Here is a 19,533-nt window from a genome sequence, read left to right as displayed (position 1 = left end):
GTCTTTACTTTTGGTGGCCTGTAGGCCTCCAGAGATGCTCCAGCCTCATCGATTATGCAGCAGTATTTGCTTCTACTGGTGCTCAGCTCCTCCTCATTGACCAGCGTGAACTGTTTCTGACTTCTGGTCGCATGTTCTATGGCAGCGAGGTTATAAAACTTGAGCGCAGCATCTTGGGCCACATTGCGCGCTCTCTGGTGGCGTTTGGCGAGAGGCCTGTGTTACTCGTTCTGTGCATGCTGCAGAAAAGCCTTCATTCTAGGTACCGGTAATGCCTGATGTGGGCCCTTTGCTACAACCAATGCATATTCCAGTGGGATGGCTGCATAGACATAATTCACACTAAACCGTGATGCAGCAAAAGTAAAAGGGCGTTATGCAAAGACATCACAAAGCACTGCCAGAATTCACATGATCTCCCCTGGACAACAAAACAATTAGTGCTAGTAATCCGCAGAGAAATTCTATCCAGCAAAGTGCTGCAATTTAACCACTAAGACACAGTGTGTCAACAGACATCCTGCAGAGTCATAAAAAGCATTCCCTTTAATGCATCGACAAACTCTCTGCATAGAAAAGTTGGCAGACATCGCCCAGTGTGATCATGAACTAAGAGACCCAAGTAAAGCAAAGCCCTTCAGCAGAAAAGGTATCATCCACAGTACTGGGGAGATTAGGGGGTTCAGAAGACCGATATGTATTGTCAAAATAGGGAGGGGCATCATCTTAGACTGGTAATGTGACAGAGCAAGGACGATTTATTAAATCTTGCAGAAGGTTACAAACTTCAAATAGGTCAAATGCAGAAAGAACCAGTAGGTATACAACCATAGCAAAAGATTGAAATGTTTCCTACTACCTCAAAACCTAAAGAAAACGGTTGGGCAAAGCAGTAAGTACTAAACAATTCATAGGCCAGTGCTCTGCAACCTTTGGACTACATCTCCCATCAGCTTTAGCCAGCACGGTCAATGGGAAGGGGTCATGGGGGCTGTAGTTCAAAACACCTGGAGAGCCACATGTTGGAGGACCCATCATAGGTTTATAGTGGAGGATGAAAAAAGGTTAAACACTAAGAAAAAGACTTAAAGGGGCAACTGTCGGTTAATTAAATAAAGGAAGGAAGGAGCCATTTCTATTACAACACAGAGCACTAACCTTTATGACATGCATTACTCACCGTAATAGCATTTCTGATGATTGTATCTGCTTAGATTCACATGCTGTGCATATGGTCCGACATCCAGTGGTAACCGCAGCGTATTGCATCTTGTCTTTCGGGGACCGAAAGGGGACATCGGCATAGGCGTGTCTGTAACACTATCCCCATCGTGACGTGTAGTGTACCCAAGATCCCTCATGCGCCGAGGTCCCTCCGATTCTATTTTCTCTGCCATGAGGGAGCCCCAGGCTATTGTGAGTGAGTACATCAAAAGAGAGAAAGTAGTAAGACATCTATGTTCCTTCGACCCCAAGCGGGGAGGCAGGGAGGGCGCATGTGAATCTAAGCAGACACAATCATCAGAAATGCTATTACGGTGAGTAATGCATGTCTTCTGATGCTCGTTAATCTGCTTAGAATCACATGCTGTGCATAGACTAGCGAGCAGTACCCAGAGTTGGAGGTGGGTTGTGAGAAGGAACAGTACAGAAAAGAGGTCTTACTACTGCTTGTCCCACCTGAGAATCAGATCTAGAATGAGTGTCTAGGCAATAGTGTTTTGTAAAGGTGTGTACAGAACTCCAGGTTGCTGCTTCGCAAATGGATTATAGGGGAACATTTGCAATGAATGCGATGGAAGTCCCAGTGCCCCGAGTAGAGTGTGCTCTAAGCTTGAAGGGCAGCTCTCTCTTAGCAAGAATATAACCGTGCGATGCATTTTGACAATCCACCTTGACATAGCCGATTTAGAGACAGGATCCCCTTCTCTACCAGCTGCCACTGAAACGAAAAACTGGTTGCCTTCCTCAGTGGTTTCGTTCTTTCCAGGTAAAACATGACTGCCCTGCGCACATCTAGTGTGTGTAGGCTTCTTTCGGCCATGCTGGTGGGATTCTGGAAGAAAGTGGGTAGTTCGATCGATTGGTTCACATGGAACTTCGAGATGAACTTCGGCGAAAATCTGGGATGAGTGTGCAGAACCACCTTATGCCCGTGGACTGTAACAAAAGGGTCTAGGACTGAAAGGGCCTGTAGTTCGCTAACTCTTCTAACAGAAGTGATAGCCACTAGGAAGGCCGTCTTGTAAGTAAGGTCTTTTAGACTTGCTTTATGCATTGGCTCAAAGTGAGATCCCATAGGTCTGGTTAAAACCACATTTAGATCCCATCCAGGAGCTGGGTGAGAAATGGGGGGGATGGATTCTTTTAACCCCTTCCATAAAAGTCTTAATAACCGGTATTTCCCACCACAACACACTGTTGTGACATGGTGTAGGCTGAGAGGGCACCTAGATGAACCTTTAGGGAATTGAAGACCAGTCCTGAGTCTAACAAATGGGTTAGGTACAGCACAATGTGTGTAGGTGAGCAATCGATAGGATTGACGTCCTTAGTATTACACCAGATGATAAACTGTTTCCATTTACTGGAATAGTGCGTTAGGTTTCCTAGCTTCCCTGAGTATGTCCGTGCATCTCTGAGGGAGCTATGACCTCAGGAGCCAGGCCGCTAAGTTCAGAGTTTGTGGGCATGGGTGTAGGGTCTCCCCCCCCCCCGTCCTAAGACATGTTGTACGGGCAGGGTAGTTTTACTGGGGCGTGGGGGGAGAGGGACATCGCCATTAGATGAGCGAACCAGGGTTGGGGGGCCACCAGTATCATGGTAACTGGTTCCTGGTGCATCTTGTACACTATCTTGTTGAGAAGGGGAGTCGGGGGGGAGGGGTGAGGACGGGAAGCGTTAGGAATTTCCCTGACCACGCTATCCAGAGACCGTTCCCCTTGGAGAGGTTCTGGGGGTACCTGGAGACGTAGTCTTGGCATTGGGCGTTCTCCTGAGTAGCGAACAGATCCATCTCTGGGAAGCCCCATTCTGCAAAGACATTGAAGACGATGTCTTCGTGTAGACGCCAATTGTATTCTAAGGGCAGTGGGAAATCAATGCTGAGCACGTCTGCTAGAAGATTGAGTTCCCCTGGAACGTGTTGGGACAACAGGAACATCTTGTGTTTGAGAGCCCACATCCAAATGTTTTCAGACAGCTTGGATATTTATTTGCATTTTTAAAGAGCTCACACAGCCCGCGGGCATCAAGGCGCAGTTACATTAATTTTTTGTTTTTAGTTGTGTGGTTGTTTGTCTTAGTTGCGTATTTATAACGCGCTTAAATACCCAGAGGTTTCGAAGCACAGGCCCGGGGATCAATCCTGTGTTGCTTCGTGTCGTCTTGCTTCCAAGGCAAGCACGTTGCCGCTGAGCTATCCTCCCGCGACAGCCCTGGATTGTGTGTGCCCCCCTGTTTGTTCAGGTTATACATGGCTGTGATGCTGTCTGTCAGGACGAGAACTGTCTTCCCTTGTAGTTGAGACTGAAATGCTTTTAGTGCCTTGAACACTGCTAATAGCGCAAACAGATTTATATGGTTGGATGCTACTTGTGGGGCCCACACTCCATGCGCTGTCTGCTGAAGTAGGTGAGACCCCCTGCACCGTGAGAGATGAGTCTGTCGTGAGAGTGGCATCCACTGCGGGGGTGGAGATGGTTTTCCCCTTCAAGAGGTTTTCCCTCGACCACCACTGCAGCGAGAACGAGGGCTGGCGAGACAAGTACCAGATCCTTCCATTGTCCGCTGGCCTGAAACCATTGGCTGTTCAGCCACTCATGCAAGGGACGCATGCGCAGTCGCGCGTGGGGAACTAAGTAAATGCATGACGCCATCATACTTAGCAGGCGCATAGCCTTGCGTACCGTCACTTCACGACTGGCTACATATAGAGGGATCTGAGAATGCATGTTCTGAACCCTCTCGTTGGAGGGGAAGACGAGACCCTCCCTTGTCTGAATCAGAGCACCTAGGAATTGTTTGGCTTGACTGGGGATCTAAGCTGGATTTCTGCTTGTTGGTGGAGAATCCTAGACTGAATAGTAGGTCTATTGTCTTGAGTATTTCCTAGGCATGTCTCCTAAGAGTCCCCTGTTATGAGCCAGTCATCGAGGTAAGGGTAGACAGGGACGGATAGTCTGAGCAGGTGTGCTGCTGCCATTGCCAGGACTTTCGTAAGCACCCTTGGCACCGAGGCAATGCCGAAGGGGAGTACTTTGAACTGATAAGGTTCATGATAGAGGTCAAACACTAAGTATTTTGTGCGCCGGCAACATTGAAATATGAAAGTATGCATCTTTCATGTCCAGTGTTGCCATGTAATCCCCCTGCTTCAACAGTGGAATGACTTCCTGCAGGGTTACCATATGAAACTTTTGAGGTTTGACAAATTTGTTCGCTGGGCGCAAGTCTAGTACAGGGCCCATGGTGAGGTCCTTTTTGGGTACAAGGAAGTACACTGAATAAATACCCTTATTTACCTGAAGAATAGGTACGGCTTCTATGGCCTCTTGCTTCTGGATTCTCAGATCTGGCATCAGGTGTCTTGTCTTGGGCGGTCTGAACTTTGGAGGCCGGGCGAATTCCACGCAGTACCCGTGGGCGACCGTCTTTAGAACTCAGTGGTCTGATGTAATCCCCTCCCATGCCGAAAGGAAAGATGTTAAGCGCCCCCCGACCGAGGTGACATGGGAGGGGGCCTGGATCTGTAGGTCATTTCTGACGGAAGGCTGCAGTACCCCTGGAGTTGGGGGTGCTGGATGCTTGATTTGAGTTCCAGTTTCCCGTGTTGTAGCTATTTTGGGCGGAACGGGACTGGCCTCGAAGGACCGGGGGGGGTACAACTGTGATCTGTTGTAGGGATTTAAGAGTCTCATGCTCTTTTTTGGCAGTCTCCAAAGAATCATCGATTGCTTTACCAAAGAGATTCGATTCTTCAATGGGTTTGTTTATGAGAGCAGCCTGGGTTTCCGGCTTGAACCCCGAGTTTGAGCCAAGTGTGCCATTTAAGCAGAGTGCCCTGCACCAGGGATCTTCCTGTCGTCTCCGCAGTATCCAGAGTGTTCTTTAAGACATTCTGATTGACTTGTCTGCCCTCAGCCACGATGGCGAGTAATCTGGATTTTGCGGCTTCAGGCACCTCCTGGAGACCTTGTATAAGGTTCCAATGCACATCAGCATAACTGGCATGCAAAGTGGTGTTATTCGCTATGCACATGGTAAAGGCTGCTGCCGAGGTAATACACTTACCCAAAGCATACAATCTTTTTGACTCATCAGGAGGTGCCTCTCCCGTAGCAATGGGTACTCCCGCCCGTTTCCGGGTGGTGGTGACCACTAGTGAATCGGGGGTGGCTTGGCCTTTAATATATGGAGGGTCCGTAGGCGATGGCCTAAATAATTTCCCCACCCTTGGATTGACTGCCCTGGTCTGGGCTGGTGTGACAAGAGAAGGAGCCACTCTCCTCTTAATGGAATTAAGGGGAGGGATGGCTTGACTGGAGGGGGTTTTTTCTTTAAGAATGTCCTCCACAAAATCTTGGTCAGGTATGGCTTCTTGGGTGGCGATCTGAATGTGATCGGCTGCCTTCCTTAACATTGCATTAAAGGCCATCTGATCGTCTATTGGTGACGCTTGGCGGGCCGGGGTGGAAGGAGGGGAGTCCACACATAGGACATCTGTGTCCCAATTGTGAGTAGAGTGCGCCCATGGCTCTGTGTCAACTTGGTGGGAATCCTCCCAATTGTCCGTGGCATCCGCCTGGTCATCTGCAGTATAGTCTTGTAGGAAGGTATTCTCTTCTTCCTCATCCTAAATATCTTGGTATGCGTCCATTTGAATTTCTTCCTCAGGGTGGGTAGAAATTAAATGGTCCTGAGAAGATTCTAAATTTCCAGGAAATCTTAAGGTTGACATAGAAAGAGGATCCTCACGAGGTCCCTTAGTTGTAGGGTGCTCTGACCGACACCAATCCTTTCCAGGCCGTCCATGCACCCTTCAAACTTTTCCCTGGTCCATTTAGACGAAGTAGAAGGTGGAAAATCTTAAAATTTTCTTGCCTTTGGCGCCGAGATTTCTTAGCAATAGCGCTAGACAAAGGCTACTGACCATCCTCATAGTCTTCGCGAGCATCGGGGTGCTGTGGCGCATCTTCCAACGTGTCCGCGGCACGCTCCTTGCGTTTCGGCGGTTCCTTAGGCATCAACCCCACTGCCGGTCCGATAGCACAGCGAGTAGAGCGCTCGCTTTGACATCTGTGCTGAGCCTGCTGACGTAGGTTCTAATCCCGGCAGGGCAAAACTCAGCCTTTCATCCTTCCGAGGTCGATAAATGAGCACCACACACTGTGGGTAATAAGCAGCAGCGCTCAGATACCCAAGGGTTCGTAGCGCTATATAAATGCAAAATTATTATTATTATTATCATTATTATTATTATTTATCCTTGCAATACTTTCAGCGATGTCCGGAGAATCGGGGCGTGCCGTAGGCCTAGCAGTAGAAGGGGGACTAGAGGTAGAAAGAGGCCTATCGGTAGCTTTTTCTCCTACCGGGGCCTTAGGGGGCGTCGGATGAGTGCGCTTCGCCGGCCAAATGTGGTTCTGAGGTAGCGCCCTTAGTTTTCGAAAGCCCAGTCGCAAGACGCTGCTGCGGATGCAAGATCAGAGGAACCCGCTGAAACTTTTGGTGCTCCTGTTGGCGCTTTCACCCGTTTCAACGAACCCGTCGAAATTTGAGAATGGGTTGTGTGTTTAGTGTGACTTTTATGAACACCCCTGTCGCCGGGTGTTTCCCCCGTAGTATGACTCGCGAAGGCCTGGAGGACCTAGGAGGGTCCATAGTAAGGTCAACGGCATCCGGTACGGATGCTTGGTCATCACTGGTGCCCCCCCCATCACTTTCGGCGGGTGCGGCGGTGGGGGAAGAAAATCCAGCCCGCGACATGCCCTAGGCAGCCCACCGCTTAACGTAGCGCTCCTTAACAGTTTTGGGTCGAAGGAGTCTACAAGCTGCGCACCACACTTCATCGTGGTCAAGGGGCAGACAAATATTGCACTTCTCGTGCTCGTCTTTCCACGGGTATCTGACCCTGCAAGAGAGGCAAAACCTAAATGGTGTTCTTTCCATAGCGAAAGGTAATGAAAATGATGACCAGACCTAGAGGGACCCCGACCCACTCTCCCTACTGTGTAGGCCGGCCAGAGGGCCCAGCCACGTGGAAGACTCTGCCACCGGATCTGAGGCGTCGAGGTCCACCAACGTCGAAAGTTCCCGCAGTCTTCGAAGTATCTTGAAGCACTGTCGAAGTGACTTTAGGGAAATAAACCGACAAAGTCGGTAAACAAGGATAAACAATGCATCTTATTAAGAGCTCCGCAATGGGGCGACCAGTTATCTGGGCGGAAAAAAACAATTGGAGGGACCTCGTCGTGTGAGGGATTTTGGGTACACTAAACGTCACGATAGGGATAGTGTTACAGACACGCCTATGCCGACGTCCCCTTTCGGTCCCCGAAAGACAAGATGCAATACTCTGCAGTTACCACTGGATGTCGGACCATACGCACAGCATGTGATTCTAAACAGATTAACAAGTATCAGAAAAAAAAAATACATACAACTTTGATATGTTCCACAATGCAACAGAAGTAAAAAGATGAGAAGTATGACGCTTAAAATGATAGAATTTTAAAATTTACTAGTAATTCATACCAGTTGGACAGTAACTGCAGGGCTCAAAGGCAAACCTCCAGTTACTCTAAAAGGGAAGGGTCAGTCACTTTAGCAGGGTTTCAAAAAGCTCTTGAGAGAATAATGGGTGCAAAGATATTTATCTAGCAATCTATTGGTGCGGGCGAAACATCCACCAAAGGGCTGGGTAGTCTTGGAGACCACCACACAAGGTTGAGTCCCAGAGTGAGGGAGAAACAGCAACACCTATCTGGGCAGTCTAAGGGACCCCCACGAAGGAGATTTAGTACACGGGGCAGGTTCTACAGTATGGGAGAAACAGCAACCACCTGTCTGGTGTGAGAAACCCAGGGGTATTCTCACTCCTAGATTGCCTGGATGCTCTTCTCAGGTGGCCAGGCAAAAGCCATCGCTCTTGGATCCCGACCTTGGGGGTGGAGAAGCCAGGGAGGATCACCTTGGTGCAGAGTCCTTGTGGATTGGGAGTGTGGTACCCTTAGGCGAGACATGGTATTCCCTTTTCCTATTGACAACCAACCGTCATGGGTTGCTGTAGGTCAGCGCCCCTCATTTTCCCTCATGTAAAGTACTGGGACGAAGAAGAGGCAGATCAGCATGTGTCGAAATATAAATGATAATTGGTATAGTAGAGTGCACAGTGAACCAACAGTGGTGTCTTCGAGAACACATGTTATTACGAGTGTTCAGGGATTTTTTACTTCCTTGTCCTATTCAGGCTAGTCTTCTAAACAGATTGGGCCTCATTACGAGTCCGGCGGTAACCGAGGCGGTAAAACCACCTGGTTACCGCCGGACTCATATTACCATTCCGCCTCCGTGACTCCCGGAAATACCAGGGCATTACAACCCTGGTGTCCCGGGAATTCTGGAGGCGGAATGGTGTTAATCCCCATTCCCATTGAGTCCCATAGGACTCAATGGGATCGGGGATCATGGAAACACCGGCACCATCTCGTGATGATGCTGGTGGTTCCACGTCCGTCGGCAGGCGGGCGGTGTTAAACCCGCCAGGTCAGACCTGGCGGGTTTGACGCCTCCACCTGCAGGAGTTGTGATCGCCCTGCATGGAAACAACGGTGGCGGCGGGTTTACCGGGCGATTTGTAATGAGGCCCATTGTCCGCTAGACATTTGAATCAACAATGATTTGATCAGTGTTTAACATGGGCTACAGGTCCGTCAGAGATGGTGCTCATACTTGCTGCAGGTATCCTCTCTGTATAGACATGTGATGACTTGGCATGCATTAGTAACGTTAAGGTTACTTCCACATGACTTATCGCGACAACCTTCTCTCCAAATTATTCCACACTTCCGTCGTGGTTCATTTCTCTGCATACATCGTGTATTGAAGATTAGGATCTCGCAAGCAAAATCAGGTATTAAATTACTGGGTTATTGACTCAGTGATGACATGCTTTGCTAACTATTACTCTGTCCGATTGCACGTGAATATCACAGTGTCTGCATCTCAAATCAGAGGGGATAGACACATGCAGTTGGCGATTGCATGGGTAAAAGGAGTCTCATTGAATTGCCGTCCAGGTGGTGACAAGACATAGTGGAGCACCCAACACCCTCTAACACAGGAGTGTTAGGTAAGAGAGTTACTTAGATACACATGTGGACTCAAGCAGATTGTCTATCATGGAGTGAAGTTAATTTGATTCATAAATGCTACTGCTATTTCCAGATCTTGGACACTTTCCAATTTTGAGGTTGGATTAATTTAGAATAAGCCGAAGTAGGAATCTTTGTCATCTCCTGGCAACTTTGCACCTTATGTAGGTGTCCAACACAGAGGAGTAGGCCCGGACGCATGTTGTGCTTCAAAGTTCATTCCACCAGACCATTAAGAATGTGCTATTCCAACACGATTGTCACGCCCAAATCACGCAAAGTGCGCGCCGGTGGTGCCAGCTTTCCCACTCGGGCCGCCACCCACTGGAACGCACTGCCACCCCACATCAGAATGATTGAATCCCACCAAGCCTTCCGCAAAGCTGTTAAAACCAAGCTCTTTGTATAAAACGCACCTGACGGCATTCTGTCACTGTATTATGAATATCATGCTTCACCTGAAACTATGCCTGTAATTGTGTATCCATAAGACCTCCGGTCTCATGCATACCTGCTGAATTAAGAATCCAACACCTACGTGTAACAGCGCCTCGATGCCCATGGGCTGCAAGTGCGCTATACAAATGCGAATAAATAAATAAATAAATAAAAATAAATAAATAAATTCACTAGTACACCATCGATTAGCTCTGTACACCTCTTGACATGTTGTCACGAGTGACGGTAGCTATGTTCAGAGACATTGAAAATGGAAATGCATTTGGAATAGTACATGTATAAATATTATTGACTTTTTTATATTCATCAATTCATTTGGGTCTTCGTTCCCATAGTGCGAGTTGCTCTTGAAGAAGGGGAACATATCCCCGAAACGCGTCAAGCCCACATATCGTTTTTTGCCTCCTCAGCACTTCAAATTGAATAAATATGTTTTGAACACTACAGCAGTTGATCTGTGTATTTGATATACCTTATGTAGGTTATTGAAATCTTGACTGTTCTCAGTATTTAGGTGTGCAGGGGACAGGGGCGTCCATAGATATACAGTCAAGATACTCACATGAAAACATATTATAAAAAGAGAGCACAAGTGTGGCAAAGAATACTAAGAGAAGGATATTTCTGTGATGATTGGGGAAGGGAACCCTTAAGACTTGAGACATTTACTGACTTCAGGACGGGGCCTCAAGTCTCTTTTACTTGGAACTTGGGAAAGGGAACCCCATGCATTGGTTAAAACAGGGTCACCTTGAACCTAAGAAAGGTAATTTTGAGAATTGTTGGAACCGTTTTAGACTTGGGGAAGGGAGCTGAAAGGAAGCTGGGAGCTGGAAAAGCTCAGAACTTTATGCTGAACACTGTTTCTATGTTGGTTGCCGATATCCTACACATTGTATAGATTAGATGTGAGGACAAGTATAGGTTTCCGACAGACAGATTTTTAAGTTGAACTCTGACTCAGACTTTCCTTAGTTTCATTTAGGTAGCAAAATCCCACCTTAGCATAGGACAAGTTAGACCTTACTGACATTTAAGTTAATAAAGTGTTTTATTTAGAACTTTGAATCTGTTGTCTGTGTCTTACTTCATGATGCCTACACACTAGGCAATCCTGAGGCCCCCACAGCCAAGATCTACTACACAGCCCAGGTCCCAGAGTGCGACAGAAACAGTAACCATCTGGCCCTGAAGTAATGGGCGAGGGGGTGCACGGATGAGGTCTAATACATGAGTCGAGTCCCAGAGTGCAGGAAAACCAGCAACCACCCGGCTGGGAAATCTTGGGGGCCCCACGGATGAGATCTAGTAGATGGGTCGAGACCCAGAGTGAGGGTGAAACACCAACCACCTAGTTGGGCAGTCTTGTGGACCCCCACAGAGGATATGCAGTACATGGGTCGAGTCCCAGAGTGCAGGACACTCATGGATGCCATGTGATCCATAAGCATATTACGGCTGTGGTCCAGCCAGAGAAAACAGACACCACTCTGCACCCAAAGCCAGGAAGGTCAGGATTAAGCGGCCAGTGATGGAATTGGCATTTGAGGACCCAGGGACATCTATCAGAGCATCCGGCTTCACTACAAATAGGCCAGGGGCCTTGGTTATGATGATTGGATGAGCAGAGTCTTCAGTGGTCTATGAGCCAGGACGACCGATCCAGGGAGGACAGGCGACCTAGGGCAATGAACGTTGTGAGGAAGGCCCACCAGGAGTGAAACAGAGGGCAATAGTGACCCATTAAGAGTCACAAGAGGTGCAGGAGACAAAGTGTGTCGCCAGGTAGCAAGTACAGTCGCACAATGAAGGACAGCTGCAGAAGGCAACCAGTTATGTCCCCCAAATAGCATACAGAGAGCAGCAGCAGCCACTTGAATTTCCAGGCCATCACAGCAGAGAGCAACTTCTATCTTTGCATGTATCGGCCAGAAAGACCAGGCCAGCACAGCAGAGAGCGACTTCTATCTTTGCATGTATCGGCCAGAAAGACCAGGCCAGCACAGCAGAGAGCGACTTCTATCTTTGCATGTATCGGCCAGAAAGACCAGGCCAGCACAGCAGAGAGTGACTTCTATCTTTGCATGTATCGGCCAGAAAGACCAGGCCAGCACAGCAGAGAGCGACTTCTATCTTTGCATGCATCAGCCCGAAAGATTCTCCGGGACCAAGAGAGGCTGCAAATGTTGCGATAAAGTCTGGATGTAAGAAACGGAAGAGCCCAATTAAAGATTCCGCCAGCAGCAGAGAATTCACCAATGGGATAAATCGGTATAGTCACACCCCAATTTCCAGCAGCAGCTCTTCTCTGCAGTCTTCTTGGCGAGTTCCAGAAGATCTGAGGAATGTCCAGGGTCTGCCACAGATACACATATTTACTAATGGGCTAGCCAAGCCCACCCACCAACTCATCTCATCTCATCTGTCCCAAACCTCATCTCAGGCACACCCACACAGAGGTTTGCGAAGTCTGAAGCCAAGCCAGCCCACCAACTCAGCGGTACAGCCTTCAACTTTTGGTGGCCATACAAACAGGGTGGCAAGACAAACCTCTGCTTAGGAACACTCCCCCATCTTTGGATTGGGAGGTCTGAAGACCCCAAACTGGTTCAAACCAGTCAGACATTCAAACAGAGGCCATTGTGGAAGGAGTCCCCTCAGCCCTGCATTCTGTGTAAGAAATAAAAAAGGAAATCAAATCACCATGCAGCACCCGTGCTCAGAGCCAGTGGATGATGGGCCTTGGGGTAAAATGGGCAATGCGAGGGTAAATCTCCGGTGGACCCGGAGGCTTGTCACGAGTCCGTCACGCTGCCTCGACTCCAACTAGTCTGGGGCTGGAGGCACTCTCATTTATGCGTCATTTAAAAATGTTCAACTCACCCAAGATCCCTGCACAATAATTTACATATTTGCCTCATTAGAGAAACTGATTTCAAAATCATCAGCCGTGATTTTAATCCACCTTGCTGCTCGCAGCGGGCATCTGAAACATGCAGGCTTTGCCCACACACATCCCAATAACACGAAATCGCAATCATGTCTGGCAAGTCAGAACCGGGAGATGGACAAGGAGGCATGGCTTTCACAAGTATTATTCTCTCTGAAAGAAAGTAGAGCTAGTCTTTCCTTTGGGCTGGGTAACTAATCCATACCCAATACATGTGAAAGTCAAAAAAGGCAGGATGTCAAGATGGCTAAAGTCCTCTGTCCTGAATCCCATTTGAACCTTGTGCCTTTCCAAACTTCAACCAAGACATGCTTTCGGCCATTGCCGAATATAGGGATGGCTTCTGGATCTGACCCCAACCATTGTGTCTTTTTAGCAGAGGTCCTTGCCTAAGGGAACAGTCGCAAGCGTGCAGTTCATGTTCGGCTGGAGTGTCGTCTGAGCTCAAGCCAGGTCTTGCTGTCTTTCCCTCAAACCAGTCTCTTTCTCCCCACTCCCGGGCTCCTCCCTATATCACTGCCCTATTCTGGGATTTTTTCCCTCTTTGGGTCTATGCTCATTCCTCTGGGGTTTCTTGGTTCTCTCCCCACACCAGGCGGGTCTCATTCTCTCCCCCCACTCTGGGGCTTCTTGCGGTTGTCCCCACTCTGAGATGTTGTTGGTCTCTCCCTGCTACAGGGCTTTTCTCAGCCTTTCTCTCTACTCTTGGGCGTCATGTTCTCCCCACTCCCGGGCTCCTCCCCATTTCACTGCCCTACTCTGGGATTTCTTCCTTCTTTCCCAATTAGGGTCTATGCTCATTCCTCTGGGGTTTCTTGGTTCTCTCCCCAAACCAGGCCGGTCTCAGTATCCCTCCCCACTCTGGGATTCCTATATAACTTTCCCACTCTGGGGCATATCGGGACTCTCCCTGTTGCAGGGCATTTCTCAGTCTTTCTCTCCACTCTTGGGCGTCTTGTTCTCCACTCTCCTGGGCTTGGCTCACTCTTTTGCCACACAGTGTTCTCTCCGCTCTGGGGCTCATCTGTCTTGCCCCTCTGGGTGTCTCGATTCACTTCCTGCTCTAGGGCTTTTCTCACTCTATCCACCCATTCTGGAGCATCTCGGGTCTCTTGCCACTCCCAGGTTTCTCACTCTCGCCCCACTCCGGGGCATATCGGGACTCTCCCTGTTACAGGGCATTTCTCAGTCTCTCTTGCCTTACCGCCCCATCTCCCAGTCCCTCAGAGCCGCTGCATGCACGTTTGTGACGAGAGGTGCTCCTCTGGAAGCAGATGCAGTCTGTGCAGCATACCTCTGTCTGGGACACCGTTTACACAACTCATCAGCTCAGGACTGCTTTGGCCGCCAACTCCTTTTTTTTCCTGGTCTCTTTGCATCAGAACAGGCGGATGGTTTCTATGCAGATCCTTTCTTCAGCCCTCCAATATACTCTGCTCTTGATAGTTTTTTGCGATGTGCGATGTCTCCGGTCACCCATCTGCGAGGCCCCGCTGCACTTGCAAGGTGCACACCACGCCTGCAATGACTCGTCTGGCTTTCACCCTCTCCTGCCGGCCACACTTCTTGCGTGCTGTGTCCGCCTTGAACAGAGCGGGCATCACGGATCCTGTGATTTTATCGGTCCCTTCACTGAAGTGCCTCCAGGAGAACGTTCTTTCAGTTTTTCTGCATTTTCCCAAAAGGATCGCGTATAATGTGGGTCAGAAGCCATGCCAGACATTAGAGGGGCAATTTGGTTGCCATACACCTTAGCTCCTATTTACCCCATAAAGGTGTTAGTGTCTTTGGGGGTGGGGGGTCTTGTCTGAAGTCCCTTTCTGGGGGTGTCCTGTCCCCTAAGGAGGAGTCACTTCGAAAGACCTTACTCATCCCAAAGGGAGAGGTGACAAACTCCTTGCATTCGCAACATATGGGTCACAATTCCTAAATGTTTATTTCTGTGTGTTTGGTTTCGTACATGGTATATGCTCACCAGTAAGTCTAATCTTACTGCTATTGTACAGACACCATTCATGGGCATCTGTAAATGTGTGTAGTCATTTGATCAAAATTGACATCCCTGTTCTTCAAATAAATACAAACCATCTGAAGAACCGCACGGCAGAAAATGCATTGTTGATATCGATTATAAAGCCACTCCATGAATCCAGGATGAATGAGACACTATTGCCTCAAAGTGTCACAGTCACCAATCAACAGACAGCTAGGGTGATCTAAAAGGTGTCTTGCATAGCGACGACAGTGAACGTGAAACAGTGCATGACAACATACCGGCAATACATTGCTGACGGGGACTTCTGGCTTGGGTGGAATTAGTTTCGGCTTGAGGTTCTGGGCACTCTCACTTGGTGCCTCTACAATTGCCAACGTAGAGTTCTTTGTTGTTCTCGGCCGAGGTGTTTTTTTCTGCGTAAACAAAAAAGTAAGCATTTTAGCACACAGAACATCACTTGACTGCACATCTATATCAACTCAGTGAAATACCAAATTCTTCTTAGAAGTATGTCTTAGACAACCTGGAAATCGTTACAGATCAAACTATTTAAAACAAAAATGTTTTACATCAACTAAGTTGTGTATATTGGAAGTCAACAACAAAGGTCCAACTGTAGATCCATTGTAATCGTTTTTCATAACAGGTGGAGGAAGTAGGTGCCCATAAGCTTACACGTGAAAGGCTCTCATCCATACCACCAAAATAAAGTGGTCATTACATTTTCTCTGAGACCTACTGCCACTTTGCAGGAACGTGCAATTCTAACAATTCTCAACATTATGGCCAGTAACACAATGGGGACATTCATGCCCCGTAATGGTCAGTAGGACGGGACACGTGCCATGCACAACTACAGCATTCCTCCTTTCCACAGACCATTAGTACAAGCTCTCAGGAATGCCAGTCTCTGTGTTACTACGACTCTGAAACATTAAATACCTTCACTGACAGCAAAAGCCTCCACGCTTCCAGGATTTGTTTTAGCACTTCCCAAATCCATCACACTGCCACAGGAAACCTTTTAACATAGGTTATATATTAAACTGCCCTACAGTAAACTCTTCTTTGTCCAGACACCGTGGAACTTACTTCTCTTTTTCAGCACCATTAGTTCATGCCCCATGCTTATTGAAATTCCATGCAGCCAAGGTTCCAGACTCTCTACCGCTCTCCAATGTACGTATTACTTTGTCTTACCCCGACTGTCCTTTGTTTAGGACCTTCCTTTTCTTTTCCTCTGCCCCACCCTTCCAGCCCACTTCTTCAAAGACTAGAGTCTACAAACCCTGGGCAGGGACCCAGTACACCTCTTTTCAGACAAGCCTACACGCTCACACTACTATGGTATGTATATATGTATTTAAAGGTGTTAAATGCAAGAAAAAACATGGCTGCAGGCATCTGGGCGCTACTAGAAGACCAGAAAAGGGTCATAAGAGCCTAAAAAAGGAAAGTTTTTAAAGCTTTGCGGAAGCTTAAATGGTCAGGTATCTCACGTAAACTCAGTGGAAGAGAATTCCACAAAGTGGGAGCCAAGACAGAGAAAGAGCATACTCCAAGCCTAGCCCTACAAAAGCATGAAACCACCAAGAGGTGTTTACCTGTAGTGTGAAGCCTGCGCCGGGACATAGTTGGTAAGTTTAGAGCGAAAAGACATTTCATTGTGGAAAAGCTTGAATTAAAAAATAGAGAACCATTTAGATATGTTTAAAATAATCTAATTGTAGTGTTTATCAACAAAACTATGACTGGATGCCCTTTAAAGTAGAGTCATATTGTGTGGGTCTGGTGGAAGGGGAGGGGCAGTAGGAGCTCTTGTGCTGCAGTAGATGGCACAGCATGACAGAGAAACAACATGTTTCACAATGAGAACAAAATAAAAATAAAAGGCAATTAAAAGGTTGGCAGTGGTTCTATGTTGTTAGAATGCTGGAAAAATACCCTTCTATAAGGGGACACTAAGGGCAGTTAAAATGCTTGTTCATTATTTTACTGAGCAAAATTACATTTGCGTTATTTAATTACAAAGGTATTTTTCCAGCGTCATAAGAAATATTACTCAACAGTAATGAGATTTCTGTAGCTTGTATCTGCTTAGAATCAAATGCTTTGCATTGGACGCCATCCAGTGATTGTTGTGGTGTATTACATATTGCTTTTCTGAAAACGAAAAAGGGATCTTGACAGCGTTGTACCTGTAACACTATCCCTACCATACGTGTGTGGGTACCCATTAGCCTTCACACGTAGACATCCTCAGATTGTTGGTTTTCAGACATGTGAAGAATGTGGTCTCCTGTGTGTATGCATGTATGTACCCTTCTGCGCCCGCGTGGGGGGGATGGGTGGTTTGCATGTGATTCTAAGCAGATTCAAGCTACAGAAAGAAAACTACTGGCAAGTAATATTTGTCTTCCTCAGCTTGTGAATTTGCTTAGACTCACATGATTTGCAAAGATTGGCAATCAGAATTTAAAGAAGGAAGCAGGAGAGCTGAAGGGCAGGTAGGGAATAAGTGTTCCAATATTGCTTGGCCCACCTGTGGGTCTGATTTTGATTGTGTGTCTACACAATTATGTTTTGTGAATGTACCCACTGAACTCAAGTTGCTGCTTTGCAAATGGTATCCAGTGTTACATCTGCAAAAAAAAAACAGGGTTGCCCCACTGCTTCATGTGGAGTGAGCTCTTGGTGTGCATGGTAATATGTTCGCATTGGACATTCCACCTAGCAATATATATATATATCTATATATCTCGCTCTCTCTCTCGCAACAGACACAAAACATAATTGTGTTTTTCGTATGTCCTTGGTTTTGTCAACGTAGCATATTACTGTCCTACTTGCATCTAGAGTATGTAGTAGTATTCGCCCTTTGCTCTGTGGACTTTGGAAGAAAGCTGGCAATTCAATTGCTTGCTTCAAGTGGAATTTAGTGATGAATTTATGAGGAAATCTAGGGTGTGTTCTTTGAACCACCTTTTGTGTATGGTGACGAATGGTTCTGAGACGATACAGGTTGTAGCTCACTTATCCTTCTAATGGATGTTCTAGCAATGAGGAAGGCTACCATGCATGTTATCTCTTTAAGAGAGGTTTGTATATGGGTTCAAAGGGTTGTCCCATGAGCGGAGTGTGAACTGTGTTTTAATACCATCCCGGTGGGATGTGCGTTACTGGTGGGTGTATGCGTTTAACGTCTTCAATGAATGGTTTAACTGGTACTCTCGACCACAAATGTTTTTGTTGTGATGTAGTGAATACCTCTAGAGCTTCCAGGCATACCTTTTTTTTTTTTTTTTTATTTCAAACCGTTGTTTAATTAGTTCGATCAACAAACTTTTACAACTTTTTATAAAAATATTTTCTATGTTGCACAATTTAACACATAATCTATTACAAAATTTCATTTCAATTACATTATTCATTTCTTATACGGGATTTGCTTTGCCTAATAAAGACAATTTTATATAAATAGAATTTTGAAACTTATGCTATATAATTATTGATACATTCTAATGTAGTCTTATCTCATCTACATCATTTCCTTTTGCTAAACCAACAGACTTGCGAAGAGACATTAACAACAATGCTTCATTTCATGTCTTCAAGATAATAATAAAAATGCATCACCATATTGAATCTGACTAAGAGACATCTTTGTAGACTTAGGCATATATGTCAGTAGAGTGAATTTGCCACGCACTGTAATGCGGAATTCTCACAGCTAGTCTATATACTTTATCTGGTCAGCTGATTTGCAGCTGCGATATAAATAGCATCAACAAGTTTATTACACCATTTTCTTATTGAACATCCTCACCAATTCACTGTTTATTACCAGTAAAAATCTACACAAGGCTATTATGAGGCTCGTTCGAGTCCCCCACATACAGGCTAACCATATCCATTCCCTAGTCGCCTCAGTTAGTGAACAATCACTTGCAATTGTTAGTGCACGTATTGACTCAAAATGAGCGCAAAATATTACTAGATGTTTAAGGGTTTCTTGAGTTGCACTATCTTTACAAAACCTACACCCTAATCCCACCTGTACCTTCCAATGCTGGCTCCAGCCACTAATTCTTTCTAGGGTCAGGGATTGGTTCATTTTGAAGCGTAAGTAAACTTCCCTAGCTTTATTACAAGGAAACTGGATTACATAAGGTTTATGCGGTCGTCTTGAGGAGCAGAAGCGTGCTGCTTCCTTGTAGCCCTTGAGATCTGCCATCGCAGAAACCGTTTTACACCAATCATTTTCTATGATACGATGTTTGACAAGGTTAGACCTGAATTCCAAATCTGCTGGTGTAAGTGCAATCTCATCCAATAGTTGAAGCATTTGTGCATGATAAGTCGTCAAAGACGATCGTTCCGGTGCAATCATTAGTTGCCCCAAATCTTCATATAGGCAGTTGGCGGGTGGATATAACATTCTGGCAAAGTTAGCCAACATGCGCCAGTTACGGCGTGCAGATAGTGAAGTGAGACCCAATTCCTGCCGTAACACAGTATTTGGTATTGCTTTGGCTAACCTCAGGGCCCCCTTCCACATACAGCCTTGTAGTTGATCAAGGTAAGTACTTATATTTATAAGGCACATGTCCAAAGCAAAAAGAATGACTGACTCTACTTTTAAGATGTAAAATTCTATAAGTGGCAACAATGAAAATTTACAGAACTTCAGGTATACTAGTCGCATTTGCGTAGCGAGCGGTGCAGCCTTTTTCTGTAGAACCTCTCTCCACATC

General features: G+C 46.7%; 1 protein-coding gene across 2 annotated transcripts in view; it reads right to left on the bottom strand.

The window, feature by feature from the left end:
• Window positions 1–19,533, bottom strand: part of LOC138517020 (uro-adherence factor A-like) — a 367,547-nt gene that overhangs the window by 144,271 nt on the left and 203,743 nt on the right. For both annotated transcript variants that reach the window (XM_069632527.1, XM_069632528.1), the window contains exon 3: window positions 15,058–15,192. In XM_069632527.1, coding sequence (XP_069488628.1) covers window positions 15,058–15,192 — 135 coding nt within the window. The remainder of the gene's footprint in view (window positions 1–15,057; window positions 15,193–19,533) is intronic.

The sequence above is a fragment of the Ambystoma mexicanum genome, chromosome 6q (assembly GCF_040938575.1).
Source record: "Ambystoma mexicanum isolate Mex_15411 chromosome 6q, UKY_AmexF1_1, whole genome shotgun sequence".
NCBI classification, from domain to species: domain Eukaryota; kingdom Metazoa; phylum Chordata; class Amphibia; order Caudata; family Ambystomatidae; genus Ambystoma; species Ambystoma mexicanum.
The sequence above is the reverse complement of the archived record's forward strand: the minus strand, read 5'-3'. Positions and strand labels throughout refer to the sequence as shown.